Source organism: Portunus trituberculatus, chromosome 20 (genome assembly GCF_017591435.1).
Source record: "Portunus trituberculatus isolate SZX2019 chromosome 20, ASM1759143v1, whole genome shotgun sequence".
Lineage (NCBI taxonomy): Eukaryota > Metazoa > Arthropoda > Malacostraca > Decapoda > Portunidae > Portunus > Portunus trituberculatus.
The window spans coordinates 7,296,698-7,322,500 of record NC_059274.1 but is presented as its reverse complement, the minus strand read 5'-3'; the positions used below and the strand labels follow the sequence as shown (position 1 = coordinate 7,322,500).

Below are 25,803 nucleotides of genomic sequence, written 5' to 3'. Positions count from 1 at the left end.
ATTCTATATAAATGTGAGATTAGTTGTTAAAAAAATATAGAACTAGCAGAACTTCTTATTAAACAAATTGATGCTGAAGAACACAAAAATTTGAGGGTATTATTCAATACTGTCAAATATGTTACATTCCTGAATGGAACTGACAATCCAATCCACACACAGCATGTTGTTTGCATTTGAAAAGTAAGAATGTATATGTTCTACAAGTATGTCTTTTTAGGATGATAAATTATATAAACAATCATCTTTATGATACATTGATCCAAGTCTTGCACTGCAAGGTAACCTTATGAGTGTGGTGCGTCTGGCATTAGTATTTAGTGATCATATATCATAAGACAAAGTATATTGTTCAAGTAACCAGAAATGTATCACTTGCAATGTGGAAAGCTTTAATATAACATGATTTTTATAACCACAAAGAGGCAATGTGATTAGGCAACAAATCACAAAAGATAGATGACTCTCCACAATAAAAACTGATCATGGTAGTTAAATCCATTTCCTTCATTATCATTAAATCTGCAGGGAACAGCCTCAGTCTAGTGTGTCAGGAACATGTTTTACAAGAGGACAGACATTTGCCAAACCATGCTGTAAACATTTGAAAGCAACTCTATTTTCTATGAAGTTCTAAGTCATGAGTTTTAGTAATATAATTTCTCTCCTCCTTGTTCACTATGACTGTGTGATGATAACTAAACAGGAACCCCAGCAAAAGTTGTTCTTCTCGTGGCACAGTAGTATACTCAACACACGCACACATGCACACACGCACGCACAAACACACACACACGCGCACGGACGCACACACACGCGCACGCACGCACACACACACACACACACACACACACACACACACACACACACACACACACACACACAAATGTAAAGAATATTAGAAAATAGTTTTCCACATAGAAAGGTGGAAAAGTGAAATGCATTTAGTGATGAAGTTCTACAGCACATAATGTGCATAGCTTTAAAGAAAAATTAGATAAGTGGAGATATGGAGACAGGATACTATGAGCTCCACTGTACAATACAACTAGGTAAATACACACGCACATGCATGCACACACACACGCACGCACACACACACACACTTTCTAAACCAAATGGTACCATAATTTTTCTTCATTACAATGTTTAATAAATAGAAAAGTTACAGGAATTCTTCTGAAAACCTAAATCAAATACATAAGTGGTGAGAGGTCTTGAAACAGGTGGCCATCAGAAATAAGTCTTACTAAATAACAACAGAGCTTTCTTTTAGATAAACTGACTATCTCTGAAATATTTTCACCATTTAAGACACTATCCTTTCATCCAGCATCCTGAGCTACCTTTAAGCCTTTAAGGAATTAATGCACCTTTAATCCTGAACATTTATGGAGGAAATCAATTAATTATTATAGTTTATGATATCTAATGATAGCCATTCTTATCACCCTTACACACAAAGATGCTTTTCTCTAGCTCACAAAATCCCATCAAAAATACTAGAAAGGTAATTCTGATATGTATTACATTTCACCATACTTAGCTTTATAACATTAAACAGTGAAAATAAATAAATAAATAAAAAAATGTTACACTGGTCAATGCACTTGCAATGAAACTGTAGAAATTAATCAAGACCATTATTTCACACATGCAGCAGTCCTTACTTTTTTTGCTGAGTGACAACAATTACTACTAATTATATACAGCAGTAGTGTTGAAACTGAAGCAGATGTCAGACAACTTGTGTAATAGTTCTGTAAATATAGTCCACTTTTAAGATAAAAAGAAAATATCTTTTACGATTGCGTATATCATTTTTAAAAGTTTGATTTCCCAACTTACACCAATGCTGTAGAGGCCTGGGCCTTTCACCATAAGTAGCAATAATAAACAGCACCACTGCTTTTCCTTACAACAGTCAAGGCATCCCAAGTTAGTACGTGTCACACCAAAGGATGACTGGATGTCACCCTTGAACCATGCCAGACTGATGGCACCCACAGAAGATTGTGCACAACAATACATTACAACTGCCTCAGATTTGACTACCAGCATCCCATGACACAAAGAAGCTTGAGGCCCCAAGTGTTGCATTACCAAGAGAGTGCAGACACAATCCCTGTCAGAAACGGCAGGTTACAGCTACCAGCATTGGGAGACAATCTGGTCAGAGGGTGTCTCCAGAACCAGTTTTAGAAGTTCAGCTTTCGCAGCATAAAGAAGAGACAGGTAGCCCAACACACCAAGAAATAAAAAAATGAACCCGAGGCCCTCAAAGCTGTCATTACGTACATCCAATATCCAACAACCTTTACCTTTGTCCTACACCAGTTAAACTGCCTTAGCAATGGCATGAGAGTGAAGCAGGCTACAATTATAGTGTTCTGAAGTAGTAATGTAAAATGTGTCCACTGACTTAGGGCAAAGTTGTTATCCATTAAGTGTAGTAGAACTCATCTTGTGAGGGGCAAGCCTTTCTGAAAATCACATATAAAACACAAGAACATAAAACTTTGAGATGTTACTTTTGTTGTCTTGTAAAGTATATACCTGTAGTTAGAAAAATGTTATGATTATAGAAAATGTTAATGTCTGCAACAGTAAGGGATCAAGAGAGGAAAAAGGTGAGAGCTACTGATTAATAAAGCAGAATGGTAGTGCACAAGTACAGTAGTATATCACAAGAAACCAGGATTAAAGGGTACAGTCAAACTGCTTGTGAGTGGTTAGTAAAGTGCCTACAAGGTGGGGCAGGGAAGCCAATAATCACACAGCAGAAGGTGCCATAAACCAGCCCTTCCACCACCCCCAGCACCAGAGGGTTCCAGCCAGGCCTCTTGATGCTACCTTGATGACCATCATGTAATCAGTGACTATAGTGCTAGTGGTGTGATTCCAGCCTGTTGCTGGGAGGGGAGGCTGGGCTGGTGCTGGCCTTACCTTCCCCACCCTTCTCACCAGGCTCCAGCCACGGGGGGGCCTCTTGTGTGGGCTGAGGCTGGGCCAGCCCCCCCGAGGCCGGTGTCACATGCCGGTTGCAGAAGTCAGCATCACGGCAGCAAAAGATCTCTTCTCTCATCCTTTTGTATATTTTGTTGGAGTGGCCTTCTCGGCACTTGTATGAGCTACCAGGAGGAAACTGCTTGCTTTTGTTCAAACACGCCTGTTCCCTGTGGCAGCCATTCAGAGTGACACATATATAGTTGTTAGTGTCAATGATTCCTCAAAAGAAGAGACACTTGCTGAGCCCATGTTTCCTCAATACTCCACTCACCCAGTGTCATTCACAACACTGCACAGACATCTCAAATGATATAAGCTTTTGTAGCATGGCCCCTGAGCTTTAAGAACTTCTTATCATTTTAACTTAATTAAAGAGACTCAACCAAGTGCATTTACTCAGTATTCTACTATGATATTATCCTTCTAGTATGAAATTTGATTTTGAATGGGAAGTCTGGAGTCATAAAACAAGTGATCAGACCAACCTGAGGTGTAGCTACAGGTGGACTGGGAGGGAGAGCAAGTGTTCCCTATTAAAAAGAATTTCACATGGCTTTTGGTGCATGTACATGTTTGTATCTCAATACAAACTCGATATAAAGTAGTCCTACTCCAAATATCACTTTTATCAAAACTTTTCCCAGTTGTTCATATTAAAAAATCACAAGAGTATCATAGCTGGTCATACTGATACTCAAGGAGGAGAGACTGCATACATTTCTTAGGCAATTACTTAAGAGATATAGCTTTCTGGTTACTTGCAACTTTCAGCAAACCTATGACCTCGCAAAATGACTGACAATGAGTCACAGAACACACTACAATGTGTTATACTGGGCAAGGTCTGACACTAGACAGCCAGTTATATTTACTCACCTACTGTGTGCATTTGGTAACACTGTTTAACAAAATACTCAGCAAAACATCTACATCCACTTTCTCTACCTCTTTCTGGCTGTCAGCTGTTTCCTATGATGTATTGATCACACAACAAGGTTATACAGCACCTAGTGTCAACTTGGTAACTAATCTGCCACCTTTCACTAAATCTTGATATCTTAGAAGAAATCAATGCTCACACAAATTTTGTAAGGCAAATTGAATTATTTTCACCAAGTTATGAGAGTAAGTATTAATATAAAATATGTCTATGACCTGTTATGCATTATAATATAGGGTTTAAATTGTCTTATAGAGGTGGAGGGGTATGAACTATGGACAATAGACACAATAAAGCATTTTTTCCTCATCACGATAATTGTTCTCAAAATATGTGTGCAGTGGAAAAAGCTGAAGGCCAGACAATTTTTTTCCCTTTTTTTTAAAGGAGGAAGTCACATAAGATAGTGTTTTAAAGGTTGGGATAGACTATGAAAGTATGTGGACAATGTGTGGACAAGAGCAGCTGTGTTAGTTACACAGGAACAAGGGAGATTGGAGTGCGTTAATAGTGTCAAACAGTTTGCTCACTGACAATGGTACACAAACTGTCTAGGACAGCTGGAGGTGTACAGTATCTAGTCAAGTGGGAAACAAAAGGGGAGAAAATCGAAAGTTTTATAATTTCATTGAGTTTACCCACCATAATTCATTCAAGTTTGCGTGTCAACATATAATGTAAGGGTAAAGCAGATTTCTCAAAATCAAAAACAGCAAGCAGTGAGTGTAAGCTCTGCCTGTGTCCTGTATGTGTGTGTGGCACCAGTAGCGACAAGCAGGTAGTACAGCAAGTCTGTACCATTATGACAGAGGCATGCAGCAGCTAGGGGTGGAGTTCAGTGTTGGCCCAATGAAAGATGTACAGTAATTACCAATAAAGGCTTTCTCTTAAAAGAAAGAAATTAGTGGCTAATCATTATTTATGAGCTGCATGAAGTAAAAAGGAAACCCATGCAATCCCAGTGAGTCTCAACATAAAATTATGTTTAGGGTGTTCCTACAGAAGGATGCTCTATCTCTGATCATTATTACCAACAGCTCTTAGAAATAACTGCCAAATAAAATACAAAAAAATATATACACACACACACACACACACACACACACACACACACACACACACACACACACACACACACACACACACACACACATATATATATATATATATATATATATATATATATATATATATATATATATATATATATATATATATATATATATATATATTACAGAAAGTGCAATGTTCCAAGAAATAAATAAATAAAATAAATAAATACATAAATAAATTAATTAATCAATAAGAAAATCAACACCTTTCATTAGCTAATTTCTAAAGATTTTGTTTTCATGTCATGAAAATGTTTAAGGACATCTCCACATCTCACAGACATTAGTGTTAAGCTTAAGGGTATCCTGAGTACATGGAAAAAAATTATTCTGTAACTGGGGTGCACACATGCCAATTTAATTTCATACAAAGGGTTAAAAAATCTTAAAAGGCGACATAATGACCTATACACAGTAATAGCAAAAGCTACAAAGTTCCTTAGGTGGCAGCGGTGTCTTCTGGCTAACAAGCCTGAACAGTTCAGTCAGGAGGCACAAAGCTAGGCTAGGCTGGCAATTCATACCAAAAAAAAACCTTCCTGTGTCATGTAAATGTAACATTAATCTTACTGGTATTTCTTAAGGAGGATATATGCATTGTTTGTAGTGAATGGTAATGATGACCTGAGTCATCACCAAACACCAGCCTCATTGTCTCATACCTAACACTAACAAAGGGAGACAAACTGACAACCACCTCCAGGTACTGTGTAGCCCTTAGCTGTGCTTCACACAATCCTGCAGAACCCTCATGCCTCCCCAAGACCCTGAGACAAATGTTACCTTACTTCCCTTCTACACTGACCATCAATCTTTCCTTTCAATAAGTACTTGTATCATATTGCTTCTCTGACACATCAGTTGATGGGACAACCATGTCACAGGCCCCAATACTCCTCCTTGATGTCACATACACTTGTCCCATGCTAGAATGTACTGTGATCAACTCTGCACAATTATCAACCACAATAGCTAGTACAATATGTTTTGGAAAAATGGCATGGGAACTGCATATTAGTAGAAATGTATTAATGTTCAAGTAAATACCCATAAAACAAAACAGTACCATGCTAAACATATCCCACATCTGACACAGGTGAAAATTAGAGCACTGGAAAATCTTTGTTATCAATTGAATAAATATCTGATTTCTCATGGCAAGAGAGAAAATGCACTTTGTAAATGTAAATAAATAAATAAAAAAAAAATATTTTACTCAGTGTCAGTCACAATAGAGTTGTGACCCTCCACCAATTCCAAACTTGACATTCATATTCTTTGTAGAGAGAGGTTGGACAAAGTTCATGGCATAACTGGACAAAAAATGAATTCTCCATGAAACATTAAAAGCAACACAAATATTAGTGCCTCATGAATGAGCTATCTTTTGAAAGTAAAAGTTACCTTAAAGCTTTAACAACATAAAAGCACACTCTCTAATATACTAAAGCAAGTAAGAAAAATTACAGTAAAACCTACAACTTAGCATTACAAATGCATCCAAAATAAACAAACATTAATAAAAAAAAGTCTGTCTTGAGTTGCCAGATCAGAGGTTATCAGTGCTTTGGTCTCCCATGCAACTGTTTCAAACTGGTTGAATGACATAAGGATGCTGACAATGACTAAGAGTTCTGTCATTTTATTTTGATACTGACTGTGTATCAAAATTCCTTGTTTTCTTTGAAATCACTTTGCTTCTTATGTAATTCTTCCTGCAATTTTGCACAATATTGAACTGAAGCTAAGATATCAACCATTCACAAAGTATCTGGAGTGCTCAGGTACTGACAACAAAGGCCACAATACGAGATATACAATGATTAAGTCAATGGCAGTTCCATAGACAGGAATTGGTGTAGGATCACTACTCTCTGGACACTGCATGTGGCTTCTCCTCAGGTGAACAGAAGCGTACAAATCACTCTCTAACTTGGTGTTAGCGAGATAAAAGATGAACATGGTAATTTGAATTTTGCTGCATTCACATGCGCACACACACAGGCGCACACTTACACACATGCATACACAACCACACACGCACACACTTTCCAAGTCCAATTAACATCTTAACAATGCCTCAGTATCATTGTGAATACGTAAAAGAATTTTCTGGTACCATTTACTAATTATACGACCCTGAAATTATATGTAATAAATAAATCAATAAATAAATAAACAAAATTCAAACTTATTACAAAAAAATGAAGCAAAATGGAGTGAGGCAATCCACAGTGCAAGAAAACAGTGATTGGTGACTCATTACCATGCAATGAAATAAGCAATGTCAGAATCTTCCTTCACTTCAGGAGAAGACACAAGGACACTGGTAAATCAGCTTCACATCCTAGGCCATCAGAAACTGCTACAAGCATTCTTACTTTCTCATGCTACAAAATGAAATGTGAAATGGATAGCTATATTTCATGTACACCTACATTATAAGATATATATGTAAATGACAATAGTAATCAGCTCTGAATATAGCTATCTAAACCAGTCCACAGTCTTTTAACCAGATATTATCAAAGAACTTGTACTCCTAAAAGGGAAGACATATCAATGAAAGATTTACCCAAAGTCATATCCTGTTAACTTACTACATCTGAAATATTAAAGTCTAGGTAAAAAAAAAGCCTGATCTTGAACAGAACAGAAACAGGAGGCCCAAACTCACCTATAAATCCGCCTTTCTCCAGACAGTTCATGTATGATGGTGACATAACACTGGCCGTATGTTTCACATTCCTTGGAGGGACAGTTGGTGCATAAACACTTAAGCTTTCTAGAAGTTTCAGTGGAGTCCAAGTTCTTCTCTGGAATTACAAGAATTAATAATACACCAGCCTCTTTTTCACTGCCAGAATGTTGCATCATCTCTTGCTATCTTCTACCACTATTTCATGCTAACTCTTCTTCTGATTTTGCTAACTGCATGCCTCTCTTCTCCTGAAGCCTCACTGTACAAGGCTTTCTTCTTCCTCTCATCCCTACTCTGTCCAGCTCCCTCATGCAAGAGTTAACCTGTAGTCTGAAATATTCATACCTTTATCTGGTAAACTCTGGAACTCCCTACCTGCTTTTGTATTTCCAACTTTCTAAGACTTGACTTTGTTTAAGAGGGAGGTTAAAGACATTTATCCCATTTTGGTTAACTCTATCTAAGTGGGCTTTTTTTTTTTATTTATGAGTATGTTGCCCTTGGCCAGCTTTCCCCTCTTACATCAGAAAAAAAAAGAAAACTGACACAGAGGAGAGTATGTACATATGAAGATAGGTTTCTGTACCCTTGTAGGGAAAGGAGCAACATAAAGTCAGCAGAATCTATGCCTGAAGTTTGAAAATGAGTATTTAGTTTTGAAAAGACAATTAAAACACAGAAGACTGTAATAAGACTTTTGCATGTTTACAAATTATTTTCTTTGCTGCATAATAGAGATGAAATATCAATAACATTGTTTCAATTTCAGCATCAAGTCTCTCTTGTTATGCTATCTAATGTATCTAATCTTTTAAGTTTTGTTCTCCATCTTTGACAAACAGCATTGAATGTCTCTAATGTTGTGTTGCATCAGTTGAATATATCAGTGAATTGAAAGAGGTTCCATGCAAGAGAGAAGGAGTTTTATGTGTTCCATTAACACTTCTAACCTGAGGAAGGAAGTTAGTCACCTAAAATTGTAATAAAGACTGACTATGACTTCTCCTTTGCAAAAGAAAACAAGAAGTTCTTACCCGCTATTTTGTCGGAGATTGTTGATTGTATGGTGGTGAAGTTGTCTGCAGTGAACCCAGGGGTTTTCACTTCCTCATCTTGGAAAGCTGGAAGCATAAAGCCACAGTAAGCACAAATAATTAAGAGCAGAAAAGAAAAATCATTTATCTTACTGTGCAAATCTGTCACAGTTTACAATTTAGTTTTCTCATTCATTGGACAATAGTTACAAGAAGTTTAAAAAAGTCCAAGGTATCAAGGCATAAAAAACACTTGAATAAGAGTTATAAAATGTAACTGTTCACTGCCCGTGCGCGAGCCATCATTGACGAGGATCCAACAGTCACTCTTCGGTTCTTATCCTTGGAGCTTGACGTCAGTTATGGGAGTGCACATGACATCGTGCATCAACACTTAGGGCTGAGGAAGAAGTGTGCCCGATGGATACCCCATTTGCTAACGGAAGAGCAGAAAAGCGAACGGGTGCGGATTTGTCGTCATTGGCTGTCTGAGTTCGAGCCAAATGGTCCAAAACGGTTCTCAGATGTTGCTACTGGAGATGAATGTTGGATTTCTTTCTTCACCAACAGAGATAAGCAATCTAACATGGTGTGGTTAAGTGATGAAGAGCCTCGACCTCAGATTTTGAAGGAAGGATTTCGCAGCAGGAAGCGCCTTTTCACAATCTTCTTCAATTCTCAGGGACCAATGTGTGTGGATGTAATGCCTCAACAATCTACTATCACAGCCCAGTACTACATTGACCAAGTCCTTCCTCAAGTCCTGGAACATCAGGCCAAGTCTGCACCAAGCCGCCGCCGATCGCGCCTTTTGCTGCACCACGACAATGCTGCACCCCACAAAGCTCGCCTCACTCAGCAGTTCCTGGAGGAGCAGGGGATCACACTTCTCCCCCCATCCACCCTACTCACCTGACCTTGCTCCCTGTGATTTTTGGTTGTTTCCAAAGATCAAGGGTGCGATCGCAGGGAAGCTGTTTCACCGCATTCAAGACCTGGCACGAGCAGTCAATTCAGAGCTACGAGGTATACCAGCTTCTGAGTACCGTGACTGCTTCATGAAGTGGCGAAGGAGGATGGAACGTTGTATAGAGGCAGGGGGGGGAGTACTTTGAAGGAATGTAGGCCACGGTTTGAATTTACCTCTGTACTGTTAGAATATATGGTCTCACTGTCATTACTTTTTGATCACCCCTCGTGTAGAACCTGCAACCTTCTTTCAAAAAATCCATGTTTCCGGTTAGAGGGAGAAACCAATACTGACGCAATCGAACAGCGCAACAAGGAAATGCGACCCAGGCAAATAACATGGTGTAGCTGACCACATCCTCTCACATGATAAGCACAACACTGATGCACAAGAAAGGAAGGTATCAAAGGAAGTTGTTAATCAGTGCCCTTGCCAAAGCTGCACATTACTTTTTGCCTTGGCAAGATTTCCTCAAATAAGTGTTAACTCACATGAAAATAAACCAAATATGCTGCCTGACCAATGCTGATTCATTCATTCACTCTCTGAACTCAGCATTGTGAAACATCCAGATACCAACCACAGGAAACAGTGTCCACATTAACAAACAGTAAATACAATATCACACACATGGCAGACAGCAGACAAAGCAGACGTCAGGATCGCTGCTCCTGTTTTCATCACAGACAGCTAACCCTAGTTAGTGAATACAGAAAGTCCTCGTTATACGATACTTCTTTATCCGGTAAATTCAGTTACAGTATTTGGAAATTACTACCCTCAATTCAATATACAGTAAGAAAAATTCACAGATACGGTATCTGAACATGTCATCCGAGAGGGCCCAGCATGGGGGAGCAGGGGTGATGACGTCATCCACGCCACACCTCCCCACCACTCACAGTACCGACTTTAACTTGACCACTGTTGGAGCCTGTTATCTCTTCCCTTCTCCCCCTTTTTTTTAACTGCATTACATATTACTTACATGCATTACTAATTAGATAATTAAATGGAATATTGAAGGGTCTATTGTAAGCACAAATATACAATTCATAATAATTATGGCAAACAATTAAAGCCTACTACCAGCGGCGAACCATGCAGAAACTGATAAAGGGCACAGATGGGCCTGGCAAGCCCACTATCAGAGAATGGTGGAAGTTGTATAACATCAAGCACGCCTTAGATAACATCGTCATCTTGGGACAAAGTGAAGACGTATACCATGAACTTGGCGTGAATAAAATATGGCCAGGATGCACGCATGACTTCCCAGGCTTCGCTGAAAACGACATCGGTGCAATCAGAAATGACATAGTAAATCTGTGCCATAGGGTTGGCTTCAATGAAGTTGATAATGATGATGTTCAAGATCTTTTGGAAAGTTATGCTGAACCTCTTTCAAATGATAAACTTATAGAGCTAGACAAGGCATCACAGGAGGCAAAAAAGAGGGAGACAAAGAAAAACCTGTGCGTGGCCTGGACATCAAAACCCTTAGAGAATATCTTGGTGGTATTGAAAAAGCCCTGGAAACCCTGAAGGAACGTGACCCAAATCCTGCCAGGAGTAGCAAAGTGGCAAAAGTGTCAAGATTTATCAAGAAATCTATGATGAAAAAACAAGAAAAACCAAGCAGTCCTCCATCTACACTGCTGGTCAGAGCGGAAGGTGCGAAAGGGACAATAACTTCCACGCTGACCAAATTTCATTCATCCCTTTGTAACTCCTAAACATACAGCGGGATTCGCTGTATGTCGCTATCTGACAACTCTGCAGCTCTAGTTGTCAAAGTAGATGATATGTTTCCTTAGTCAACATTCGTCTATGGTTTGTGTGCTTGTATTTGAATTTTCTTTTACCCTCCCTCACGGCCCCTTTTTGTGGATGCATGAGCTTACCATTGTGCCCTGGTACTACCTATTAAGGGACCTAGGAAACTAATTAGTAAGGCCCAAATTTCAGTCATTTGTGCCTCAGTGAGAGAGAATAAGTCAAATCAAGGAACTGCCGCAAACACTGGCAAAGGTCTCAGAATTGTTCAACGTTGGACCAAAATTTATCGTGAGGGAGGAAGAGACGCTTCGCCACCACCTTTCAAGCCTGGAGGGCGTAAGCGCAGTGTGAGCCAGAGAACTCTGAATATTATTCAAAGACAGCTTTAGGCCAACCCTGCATACACAGCAAGGAACTTTAGGCTAGGAACCCTCTGTGCTGGGTGGGGTGAGTGAAAGGAGTGTGCAGAGATATGTGAAAGGCAACATGGGATAACGGAGTTGCCACAGTTTCAAAACCTTGCTTCAGTCATGATTACCTTAACAGTAGGCAAGCAGTTTGTGTCTCAGCACAAAGATTGGGACTTAGGTAAGTGTCGTAGGGTATGCTGGTCAGCTGAGGCAAGCTTTCAGATTACAGAAAACCAGAGAAACCGTGTGTACCGCAGACCCGGTAGTAACCATCACGATCCACGCTACACAACACACACATTAAAGTCCAGATTCTTTGATGATGTGGGGTTGTTTTTCTTAGTATGGTCTTGAAAAATTAGTGTTTTTGTCTAAGAATGTTCGTATGAACCAAAATAACTACTTTGAGCTAATTCTAGATGAGTGTATGGAAAAGTGCAATGCTGATACCTTCATGCAAGATGGTGCACTGTGCCATACGGCAAAGTTAATTGTTGACTGGTTTGATTTCTGCAATATCAGCCTTTTAAAACCTTCGCCTGCAAGTTCCCCAGACCTTAACCCTATAAAAAATTGCTGGGCATACATAAAACTGAAGCTAAAGGAGAGAGATACCTCCTCCCTCCCACGCCTCCAAGCCGCTATTCAGGACATATGGGACAATATTGACGCTCAGTATCTCCACCACCTGGGTGATTCACTTCTCAGGAGACTCAAAAGGTCAAGAAAGCATGAGGACACCCTATCAATCACTAGTTTAGGTGAATACCCTCGTTAAAACATAATTTCTGTGTCATTTATCTCCTTCATAAGATGTCACAGGTATTGCACCTTCCACTCTGACCAGCAGTGTACTTGTTCTTCAAGCCAGTCAGACATGCCGTCCCGGTCACATCTGCCGACCCTGCTACAGCTGGCGCTTCCACATATGCTTCCGACAGTGCAGCCACGATGTCTTATCCTCATCTGCCCACTCAGCGGAAGATGAGTAAGGGCTGAAATCCATACTGTCCCTTAGCCTTGGGAGGGACATCATCTGATAGAATATATACATGGCAAGTGAAAAGTAAATAAAAACATTTTCTGTTTATTTCTTTTGCACAGTACTTTACATTTGTTTTCTTTTTTATGACTATTTTCATGTATTTTCATTTCTGTAGGGGTGACTTTTGACGTGCTGGAATGCATTCCCTATTATAACATGTTATAATGGGTTCGGTATACGGTAATTTCGATTTGCGGTAAGGTTTTCAGGAACACATATGTACCGTATAACAAGGACTTACTGTACCTGGATGGGATGTCACACTAGGTTCAGTGCTTTCCTGTCATACGATAAGTCGTGAATTACACTTAAAATTCACCGACATGGGCGTATCAGAAGACACAGTGTCAGCTCTGTTTACTCCCACACCAACGGGACCAGCCCTAAAACTAGTGAGAAGGGATTTGTCTGGGTTTGGGGACAAGGAAAGAAAAGTTGGGGAAAGTGTACTGAGGAAAAGGGTAATTGATTTGGAGAGTGAAATGAGAGATATGAAAGGGTGAATGGAAAAGTTGGAGAAAATAGTTGACATCCTAACAATGGAGAAAACAATGTGGAAGAGTACATACAATGATCTTCATAAAAAATTGATGTTGTACCGGATGAAAGCTGAAGTGTGTGAGGGGAAAGTAGAGGAATTAAATGCAAGGCAAAAAATTTGGAAAAAGGAACATAAGGATGAAAAGGTCGATTTCAAAAAGATAGTGCTGAAGTAATTGAAGTGAAGTTAAAAGGAACTAGGGAAGATGCCTCTGTATTATTGTGACCTATGTTCCTCCAAAAAAAAATTTTGGGGGTGAAGAAGAATACAGAAAGAAATAAGAAAGCACAAAGCTCTATCTTAATGTACAGTAAACCCCAACTATATGAAAGGAAAGAGGGAAAGTCTCTTTCGGACAAGCTGATTTTTCGGATAATCCAGATTTATGATTTTTTACCTAAAAAAATACTTTTTTTAAGGCCAAAAAAAATCATAAAAACTACTGTTAAAAAATCCCCTCTCCTTGGGACACACACAGTTATCTCCCGAAACTGTTCCCGATTGACCCGCCTTCAGCTTGTCCAATATCTCCAGCTTCTGCTGTATGGTAAGGACGACTTTCTTCCTTTTCCATGTTTCTTTGAGCACCTTAGGCATGGTGATGATGAAAAAAGCGAGGTGAAAAACACAGGTTGTAGAATGCAGCTGGCGAGTGTAAACACAGTGGCATGACTGCCAACTGCCGATTGTAAACAATGAGAAACCAAATGCACAATACGCTAAACAAAGCACAATTAAAACGTATTTATTTTAATTGTTCTTATTAATTTTAAGTGCTATTTTAAATGTTATTAGAATTAGCTAAAATAGTTGGAGTAAGTTGAAAAGCAAAAGAAAAGAAAACTAAATCAGATCAGAATATAGCTCACCTCCCAAAAAGTTTTTTTCCCGGTAATGAAAACACTCTTTAGTTTAAGAGTGTTCCCTTGGCAAGCTATAGGCTAACAAATGAAAGGACAAAAGGAAAACAAAAAAAGGGTGCCAAGTACTGATACACCTTAATTCAAATGAAAAACTGAAGACAAATTACCAACCACGCCCAAATATGCAAAACCAAATTACAGAAGCCAAACCGAAGCGACAGAATTACACGAACTGAATAAATCCTTTCACCATGAGTAGGCAGAAAAAAGTCAACTAGGGATGCCAATCAGTCATAATGCATATTTGCCAAATTACAAACGCCAAACATGGAGAAACAAAACAAAGTTCATGGGAGTTTTAATAATGTGTTAATAGTACATATGCAGTTATTTTTATTTATTTTCATGTTTTTAATGTTTTGGAACGTTTTAGTATAGAAAAAAAATATATATGGATTTTAATTGCAATTGCATTATCCAAATTGATTTCAGATAGCTAATCCCGTTTTTCTGATAATCCGCTTTCGGATAAATGGAGGTTTATTGTATTAGTAATGGGAGACTTTAACTGTAAGGAGGTTTCTTGGGAAAATTGGACTACTGGAAGCAGTGAGGTATCAGGAGGCAATCAACTATTGGAATTAACCATTGAGAATATCCTCACACAATGGGTCCAAGAACACACAAGATTCAGAGCAAATGAATTATCAAGACTTGACCTGATCTTTACAGAAGAACATACAATTATTGAAGACTTAAATTATAAAAGCCCAGTAGAAAAAAGAAATCATGTCCTGATACAGTTCTCATTAATAGATAAAAGTAAAAGCAAGAGGAATAAAGACCACAGGAGTGAGTGGTTAAAGTATAAGCAAGGCCAACTTTTGACAGCTCCGGAGCTTCTTTGAGGGAGTGGATTGGAAGAGAGTTATGGAGGCAGATGACACTGAAGCTAAGTGGGCCACCTTCATGGAAATATACAAGAAGGAAGTAAAGAAATGAGTATCCAAGAGGGCAATACTGAATACATTCATCAAAGAGTGGTACAATAGGAGATGTACTACAGCCAGACTGGAGAGGAAGATAGCATGGAACAATTGGAGGAAAAACAGTAGATTTGACCTGTGGGCTACTTATATATTTAAAAGGAATGTATACATTAAAATTCATAGGGTTGAGCAAAAGAAACTATGAAAAAAAATATTGTGAACAAATGTAGACCAACCAAAACTATTCTTCAGATATATCAATGGTAAGATGAAGCACAAAGAAGACATCAGCAGAGTAAAGGTGGAGGGAGAAACGGGGATGACTTAAGTGTTCAATAAATACTTCCATTGTGTGTTCACTAAAGAAAATGAGTTCAAAGAAGAAAGGATAAGAATAGAAAACGGGATAGGTTTGGAGGAAGTCAAAACAACAGCAGAGGAAATACAGAATAGTTTGGATAAACTGGAAGTAAAGAAAGCAATAGGACCTGATGGGATATCAAACTGACTATTAAAAGATTGCAGCACACAACTAGTTAAGGTGATCCACAATATCATCAGCACCACCTTGTTGGTAGGAACTTTACTCAAGGACTGGAAATGGACAGACATTATCAAAATCTTCAAAGCTGAGAATATGGAAGACCCTTTAAATTATCGACCAGTATCACTGACTAGTGTGGGAGTAAAAATTTGTGAAAGGATAATCAAGAAGAGGTGAAATTCCTGGAAGAGAACAGTGATAACAGGGATACAGTTTAGGTTCTGGGAAGGGAGATCCTGTACAACTAATTTGATAAGTTTTTACTTAAGAGTAGTGGATACAGTGAATGAGAGAGACGGATGGGCTGACTTGACTGCATATACGTACAGGCAACCCCCCCTTAACGAAGGAGTTACGTTCCTAAAAACCCTTTGTTAAGTGAAACTTCATTAAGCGAACCGATTATAACAAGTTTAACCCCTGACTTGAACTTCCATTGAGAGTAAACAAAGCAAGAGTGCATCATAGTACAGTGAAAGGTTTAATGAAAGTAAAAATTATGAAGTTAAGCATTTAGGCAGTTTAATTTAAGTCATTATAACATACACTAATGTATGTACATAACTTTATAATGTTGATGATCTTAAATTTATGAAAAGGAGGGAGAATGAAACGGGAAAGACACTAACCGGCAACCTGTGGAATGTAAACAAAGGGCGAATCATTGTATCACATACAAAACTTATACCACATTTCCACAAGGCTTTCCATTTTATCCATTGTAGAGTCACGAGTTCAGGTGGTTCTTTTAGCTTGCAAAGAAGATACGGTCTCACCAGCCTTTTTAATAGAGTCTGCTGACTTGAAAATAGTACAGACAGTAGATGGAGTCAAGATGGTGGCAAGCAATGCTATTAGTTTTCTCGCCTCTCTCATGTCTGTGAATAATATCCAGCTTCACTTCGAGAGTAAGAGACTTCCTGGTCTTCTTAGGAACGCTAGGCGACATTGCAGGGTGTCTTGGTGGCAAGTTGAGCAAGGGAAGACGAGCTGCTGCTGACACTTATTGTTTTGAACAGGGGGAGTGAGTGGTGCACATTTTGAACAGGGGGAGTGAGTGGTGCGTGTTTTGCCCATGAGAGGCGCTGGTGTATTAAAAACCTGTCAGCTTGCGTGATACAGCGAGGCTTTCAAACTTGGAAAAAATTACCTGGATAAAACTTCGTTAAAGCGAGTTTGGTGTTCGTTAAACGAGCAGATGGTAGTAAAATTAAACCTTCGTTGTAGCAAATTTTTTCTGTGAACCTTTATTAAGCAGGGGTTACCTGTACTTGGAACTAAAAAAGACAAGGCTTTTGATAAAGTACCATACAAAAGGTTAAGATGGAAATTGGAAAGTATAGAACTGCAAGGATCATTATTAAGGTGGATGACTGACTTGATGGGCAGAGAAATGAGGACAGTTGTCAGAAGTGAAAAGTAAAATTGGAGAGAGGTAATAAGTGGAGTCTGCTAGGTTCAGTACAAGCACCAATCATGTTTGCTGTTTATGTTAATGACATGCCGGAAGGAGTAACTAGCTACATAAGTCTCTTTGCTGATGATGCAAAAATCATAAGGAGAGTCTCAAATCAGAAGGACTGTGAAACACTAAATCAAGACTTATTTAAAATAGTACATGAATGGTCAAAGAAATGGAACATGGTGTTTAATGGTAAGAAATGTAGCATGATGGAGTTTGGAAAAAGTGCTAGAACAAAATGTACTTATTACCTGGGAAATGAATAATTAATAAAAGGACAGAAGAAAAGGACCTGTGAGTAACCATTTCTAACAACATGTCGTTTGAAAAGCATATTAATAAGATCACAGGAAAAACTTATAATTTACTTAGTAGTGTTCAATACCTCAAAATTCAATTCCTTCATCTATCAACTCAACACATCCTTCCAGACAACTATCCCCTCTTCTTCATTGACACTCAGCTATTCCCATCTTCTACAATGAATATCTTTGGTCTGTCCTTTATTTATATCTAAACGGAAAAACACTCTATACAAAGCCACTTTTACATCTTTTATTATAAAATCTACACAAATCAGTCAAATCAATTGAAAATTTGTGAGAAGGTACCTTACTATGTGATACATCTTCCCTGAAAGAAAATAATGATTTTGATTATCATTATAGAAGTTATTAGCATAAATAAGTGGCCTACTCTATGCCAAAGTCCTGGGGTGAATGGGGCCATCCTTTGGGCCACTAAAGTTTTAGTTTTTTTCAGTATCTTTTATGTATTCCTTACTCTTCTCTCTCTCTCTCTCTCTCTCTCTCTCTCTCTCTCTCTCTCTCTCTCTCTCTCTAGAATATGTTTTAGATTTTTATAGTTCTTATAGGCCACATCCACACCTCGAATCTGATAAGGTGTTGTGCCCACAAGCTTTATGGGTCCACAAAACACATATTTCACATCAACAGAGTCATCAACATCATCCCTTTTCAGCCTGTCATATGTGTCATTTGGTTTTCTTTCCAAAAACTTCATTTTCAAGAACTCTTTGCCACACATAATCACACGCCCAATATATGCTTTTCCATAATCCACCCCATAGTAGCCATTTTCTTCTATTTCTCTCTTTTTCTGTATTCTACTGTACTTCCGAGCATTAAACATTGCAACACCTTCAATTTCTTCATCTTCGTCCATGTCCTCTATACTGCTGATTGAAGAATGACTGCTGTTCAATAGCTCAGCATCTTCCTCCTCTGCTGAACTGGGCTCCTTTAGTGGAGTGCTGTTGCGGAATCTCTTCCTTGATGTCCTTTCTTCTGGCGCTTTCCTTTTCTTTTCTAGTCTCTTCTTCAAACTCTTCCAGAAAGTCGTCAACATCATCTTTTCCCCCAGATGAAAATACTTTCCTTTTTCTTGTGTTTCTGTTTTTGTTTTTCTTCTGCTTTCTTCTTCTTTTCAAGGATCATCTTTTCTTTCTCCTCGACTGCTTCTAAGAACTCATCGTGTGTTATGACGCGACTATGGACATCTATTTTTCTTCTTGCCATTGTCTGCGTTGTACCACTAGTCGTTAGGTAGGGCTTTCTAAAAACATCTGCCATTATCTGCTCGAAAGAGGTTGAAGGGGAAATCATCTCTCTTGGAGGACTGACCTTTTTTAGAGTCGCTGGTTTGTGAGCTGGCTCTGAAGATGTCTGGACACTTTTGTATAATTTATACAGATCTGGATTGAATGTTTTCACTGGATAAACACTGCGGTCAGGTGAATACAAACCAGTCTTTTTAAAGGCCATTTTTACATTTGGGAGACTGAAACATTCATCCCAAACCTTGCCCACCAAATCTACGAATTCCCCTTTGATAATTTTCCGAGCATAGTTTGCTGCTTGCCATTTGGCAATAGTGGCATCCCACCTGGTCTTCAAAGGCTTAAAATAGCAAACATCAAGAGGTTGCAGTACATCAGTGGTGTGAGGAGGAAGTTTAATGATGGTTATAACTAAAAAAAAAAAAAAAAAAATTAGGAAGCTTTAATTTAGCAAAAACATAATGAAAGTGTGGTGGCCGATACACCCGGTATACGAAATACACCGGGGTGAATCGGGCCACTCATTGAAGTGCCTATAGCACTAAAACTAAAAGGAATTTTTATTTCTGATTAAAGCATGCAAAAGAACAAAGAATTATCTATATGACCTGCAATTTTTATAAAAATTCAACAAAATTTAGTGTACTTTCAGGAGAAATTGAATAAAAGTTTTTTTTCGGATACGAAAATTTTGCAACTTTGAAAAACACACTTTTTGGGGATGCCCTAGGAACCATAAGTTTTTGGTCAGGACCAAAAACTTTTTAAGGTTGTGTAGATACTGAAGTGGGCTTTCAAGGTAAGTATTCACTTTTTTAAATTTTTAGATTTTTCATAAATTTTTGAGGAGTGGCCCAATTCACCCAGCTGGCAGTTCACCGGTCTACTCTAACATGATAAGAAGAGATAGAAGAATACTTCATGCAACATTAGAGATGCAAATTCAGGAGGAAGATGGCATAAGTTACAGAGATGACTATAAAGGAGAGAGATTAAATTATGCAAGAACAAATTTTGAAAAATTAAGGATCTATTTTGCTGATATTGAATGGAGTAATATTACGTACAGAAAGACTGTACAAGTGAAATATGATGCATTCTTACAGAAATATAATGAAGGAGTAAAAAAGTTTGTACCTGTTTATAGAGTTCAGAAAAAAATACATGCTTGGTACAATGCTAGATTCATACAAGCAAAAAAGACAAAAGATAAAATAAAGCATGGAAGAAACTCATAAAGCAGGGAAATGACTATAACAGATGGCAGTACAAAGATCCCAGAAATTAATATATTAGAGTAAGGAGACAGGAAGAAAGAAAGTTTGAGAAAGATGTAGTGGATAAAAGCAAAGATGAACCCAAATTTTTCGACAAGTTTATAAACGGCAAAACAAAGAATAAGGAAACGATTGAAAAAATTAAAGAAGGTAAGACATACCAGACAGAGAAGGAAATGTGTGAAATAATGAATAAGAGCTTCAAAATGGTTATTCACTGCAGAAGATGATTTCACAGAACCTAATAGAACATTGGATTGCCAAGGATTACAGGGGATCGCAGTGCACAAAGAGGATATTGGAAGATTATTGGATAAGTTGGAAGTCAGAAAAGCAATGGGACCAGATGGTGTATCAGGCTGGGTGTTAGAAAAATTTAAAGAGCAACTACTGCATCAAATTTGGGAAATAATTACAAGTTCAATAAATGAAAGTTCCACTAGAATGGAAGAGAGCCCATGTAATACTGATATTTAAAGGAGGAAAGGCAACTGAACCATTAAACTACAGACCAGTGTCACTTACAAATGTCTTGGGGAAGTTATGTGAAATAATTATCAAAGAAAAAAGGGTTAAATTTCTAGAAGAGGAGCAAGTCATATCAAACAGACAATTTGGGTTCAGGAGAGGGTGGTCATGTGTATCAAACTTATTAAGCTTCTACTTGAGAGTTATTGCAGGACTTGAAAACAGAGATGGACGGGTTGATACAGTATACCTGGATATTCAAAAAGCTTTCGATAAAGTCCCTCATGGAAGACTACTTTGGAAACTAGAGAACATAGGAGGACTTCGAGGAACTTTGCTCGAATGGACAAGAGATTATTTGAAGGATAGGGAAATGAGAACTGTGATCAGAGATACATACTCATCTTGGGGTAAAGTAACTAGCGAAGTGCCACAAGGGTCAGTGTTAGCCCCCATTATGTTTCAGATTTATGTAAACAACATTCACATTGGGATAAACTAAAAAGGAAAAAGATCTGAAAGTGATCATACAAGAAAATCTGAGCCCTGAAAAACACATAGCTAAGCAAGATATCTGGACTATCATATAAAATGTTGACTAATAATAAGAGTTGCATTTCATTACATGGATAAAGATAGGATGAAAAAAATCATCACAAACATGATACGCCCAAGGCTGGAATATGCAGCAGTGGTATGGTCTCTGACCTCTAAAAAGTATATAAGAAATAAGAAAGGATACAGAAGATTGCTACAAAGATGGTGCCAGAATTAAAGGACCTCACACATGAAGAATGACTGAAGGAAATGGGGCTGCCAACCTTACAAGATAGAAGAGAAAGTGGGGACCTAATAAAAATGCATAAGATTGTAAATTATATTGAAAAGATGGACAAAGAAGACCTGGTGCTGTTGACAGATGAAGAAGGAAGGACAAGAGAACATGAAAAGATCAGGATATGTGCAGGATATTGGAAAATACAGTTTTCCACACAGAACGGCAGAAAAATGGAATGCATTGGATAATGAAGTTGTTACTGCACATAATGTGCAAAACTTTAAGGAAAAATTAGATAAAGATATGGATTAATTAGATAAATTAGATAAAGATATGGAGACAGGACACTATGAGCCCTGCACAAACCCTGTACAATACAACTACACACACACACACACACACACACACACACACACACACACACACACACACACACACACACACACTGTACATGTCAAGTTTACTCAACCCCAGGGCAGCTTGCCAACCCTAACCTAGGTCACTATCACAGCTTCTCAATGGACGCTGAACATGAGTTTCTTCACTATCCAAACAATACCATCCCAGGACAGATAAAGGATGAATCACACCACCCAAAGATGGTGTGACATGCATTACACAACATGGATTCACACTCATGACACTTCAAAATGGTCTTATATTTCATACTATACCACGTTATATGTTTCACTGTTTGATCTGCTGCAGTCTCTGACGAGACAGCCAGACGTTACCCTACGGAACGAGCTCAGAGCTCATTATTTCCTATCTTCGGATAGGCCTGAGACCAGGCACACACCACACACCGGGACAACAAGGTCACAACTCCTCGATTTACATCCCGTACCTACTCACTGCTAGGTGAACAGGGGCTACACGTGAAAATATCTCCACCCAGCTGGGGAATTGAACCCCGGTCCTCTGGCTTGTGAAGCCAGCACTCTAACCACTGAGCTACTGGGTGTGTGTGTGTGTGTGTGTGTGTGTGTGTGTGTGTGTGTGTGTGTGTGTGTGTGTGTGTGTGTGTGTGTGTGTGTGTGTGTGAAATAAAAGTTAGGAGGATGGAGAAGGAAGAAAATGATGAGGCTAGTAGAAAAAGAGGCAGAGGACATGAACCATATAACACTGCTTCCTTTGTCTACATTTCTGGGATTATGTCCTAATTGATATGATTTAACACTGCCGCTATAAACACAATCACTGAAGTAGATGCAAGCTTAATCATACAATATGTGAGAAAGGCAAGATGAAGCTAGAGCATGTTCACATGAGACTAATGGTCCAGGCACCAGTGCACACAATACACAGGTACTGCCAACACAATGAATGAACAGTTTCCACAACTTAAAAAAAAAATGTTAAAAAATGATGTTTGATGCCAAATGAGGGACAAATTTAGAGAATAGTAAATGGTGAGAGCACAAGGCTGGTGGCTCGATGCCATGGTATGCATTTACATTTGCTTGAGTTTTCTTTCCTTTTCTTCTTTTGAGAGAGAGAGAGAGAGAGAGAGAGAGAGAGAGAGAGAGAGAGAGAGAGAGAGAGAGAGAGAGAGAGAGAGAGAGAGAGAGAGAGAGAATGCCCATACATCTCAGTTTTCCTCTCCTGAAACATGGCATTCCCATATGAGACAAATCATTCACACTAGATTGACAGATCAGAACTTTGTGTCTCCAATACTGACTAAATGACAAGCTTCACTTACATACATTCTCAACTTATTTATTTTCTATGGACAATGCCTGAAGGATCTTAGAAACTTTTGACACAATTAAATGTATCTCATTAGCATCTTCAATTCATTATCTTCTACTGTTAGTCCCTATCATATTGCTGTCTCAGAGAAAAAGAAGAAAAATTACCATATTAAACCTAGTAACAACCAAACTTAACCTAGCAAACAGACATAAAGAGAATGGAACAAGTGAATTAATGGAACCACTGTTGCTATGACATATTTTGATATTTATTTTGCTTACTATTTAAACAGTGATTTCATATAACTTCAGAAATTTATATGGGGATTAAAATGGTGAAGACTCTGGCCAGTAATCTTCTAGCCTCTATAAATCCTTCTAGTCGTACCCAAAACTCACAGTAAAAATGTGCCCCAGTATTGAAGGGGTTAAATGAGATGACATGTGCAGAGTGAAGGAAAAAAGGCAACAAAGGAACTGACAGCTAAGTGGGACTTTCTTTTTTGTTTTTACTTACTGTTTCCCTTGGCCAGCTTTCCCCTCTTTCAAGACATTAAGCCCTTTCTTTTGGCTAACTCTTTCAGGCCTGCAAGGGGACAGGCAACAAAGTGAATCTTTTTTTTTAATTTGTTGTTGCCCTTGGCCAGCTTTCCCCTTTAACATTAAACAAACAAAAAAACAGTAGTGTCTTATGCAAATAAGAAAAGGCAAAGGGTATATAAACACTAAAGTTAAATGGAAAAAAATAAATAAATAAATGCAAAAATCCTACAAATCTAATGAAAAATATAAAATCTCCATCAGAAAAGGATTACCCAGTGAAATAAGGAACACACATGATGCAGATGAGACAAATGAATTATAAAACAGATCTGGTGTCAGTAATAAAAGTTAAGAAGTTTAATCACATGAGAAGACAGGCATGAAAATAGATGACAGTTAGTGGATATGGTAAATAGATGCATAATAGACAGGATGATGGTTAGCAGTGCTTGGAAGACCATGAAAGGTAAATGAAAAAGCAAAAATGCGAAACATGCAGACATATTGACAGGCAAAACATTTGGGGGACAGTGAAAGGCAAATGAAAAAAAAAAAACGAAAGATAAGAAAACATGCAGACAGATTGACAGGTAAGACATTTGAGACAGTGAAAGGCAAATGAAAAAGCGACAGATTGACTGATACATGACAACCATTGAGGGAAAGAAAGTATTAAGATTATCCCAACAATCCAGCATAATCAGCGTAATGGCAAATCAAACTACAGACAACAATATGAAGTGACAGCACAAGTGGTCGCCAATCACTGAGTCTCCACAACACCTACGTAATAAGGAGACCGACCACTAAAATAAATAAAATAAGACAAATAACCCACATAAATACACGGAACAAACACAGTCATTTAATACACATGACAATATCAATTCATGAGCCATTTCCCACCACGAAGACTCGCTAGAAACTGAAGGAGCGCTGACAACAAGACTTCACCCTACTCGTTCCCGACTGATATCCATTTTTACTTAAATTCCTGTTTAATACGGTCCCAGGGATGACACTAACCGTCCACGAGGATAACAAGGCAACACAGCAACAAGGAATTCCCTAATCGCTTCATTTTGGCGTCCGGGAGGTCCAGGGAAGGTGTTTAAAAGCTACATGTCCTTCGCTTTCTGCTCTCCGTACACTTTGTTATTTGGTCACTATAAGGAACGCTTGTCTGGGAACTAACTATGTCTGGGATTGTAAACCTTCAACAAAACACTACTATTGGTGCCTTTTGTACTACTTTATTCTCTTTTTGTACTACTTGGTATTATATGAATGTGTAGTGATAGTACGTGATGCTTTTAAGCGTGTCGTGTTGTGTCGTTTATACTGTGCATGGCCGCAGTACGCCTGGCTAGACAGTCTCAGTATTCTTCCGCATATTGCACCCTTAGCTTTTAGATGATCAGTCAATAAATTAATTAGTCATGCAGTGTTACCGTTTCCCGCTCAACATACTATGAAGGAAAGATGTCAACTAATGCGCCATACCTCCACTTTCTCTTTCTTTCCATGTGTTATGTATATAATGCACCACACTACAACATAATACATAACTAACCGTGTAAATTCATTGATACATAACAAAACATGATATGAAACAATATTGAATACATCCTACGTGATACACGGTATATAGTGATGCACGATGCTGATACATGGTTGGTAGGCATATTCTGATATAGGACTACCGGAATTCTTTCTATGGTATATATAGTTCGTTATAATTTACTGTGATTACCTATACATGGAACATCCTAATTAATATTGGGAATAACTTAATGTTTGTTAACTCCTGTGTAGTTTTAAATCTATTGAATCTCTCTCGCAAGCAATATTTACCTCCATTCAGTAATATTTCATTCAGTACAATCATTTAGTGAGCTGCTACTTAGTAATTTATGAAACCGTGTGATACGCATTTAATACAGGAATCTGCTGGTCCGCTCTCCAAATACTGATCTCGTCTACACTCTTATCTTTTTCCCCCCTCTATCGTTGAGAGAGATATAATTATCCCTTACTACCTGCAACTTTCACTGCTTGTTAC

General features: G+C 38.3%; 1 protein-coding gene across 14 annotated transcripts in view; it reads right to left on the bottom strand.

Annotated features, from left to right (window-relative positions):
* LOC123506430 (TGF-beta receptor type-1-like) overlaps positions 1 to 24,905 on the bottom strand; it is a 49,160-nt gene extending 24,255 nt beyond the window's left edge. For 8 of the 14 annotated variants that reach the window (XM_045258509.1, XM_045258511.1, XM_045258510.1 and 5 more), the window contains exons 1-3: positions 24,768 to 24,905; positions 8,797 to 8,883; positions 7,739 to 7,877 (exon numbers count right to left, since the gene is read on the bottom strand). In XM_045258509.1, the coding sequence (XP_045114444.1) occupies positions 7,739 to 7,877; positions 8,797 to 8,883; positions 24,768 to 24,822 (281 nt within the window). In that variant the 5' untranslated portion in view covers positions 24,823 to 24,905. Of the gene's footprint in view, positions 1 to 2,946; positions 3,177 to 7,738; positions 7,878 to 8,796; positions 8,884 to 24,767 lie in introns of all 14 variants that reach the window. The other 6 variants (XM_045258505.1, XM_045258507.1, XM_045258506.1 and 3 more) reach the window with 2 other exon arrangements.
* Between the last annotated feature and the right edge of the window lie 898 nt (positions 24,906 to 25,803).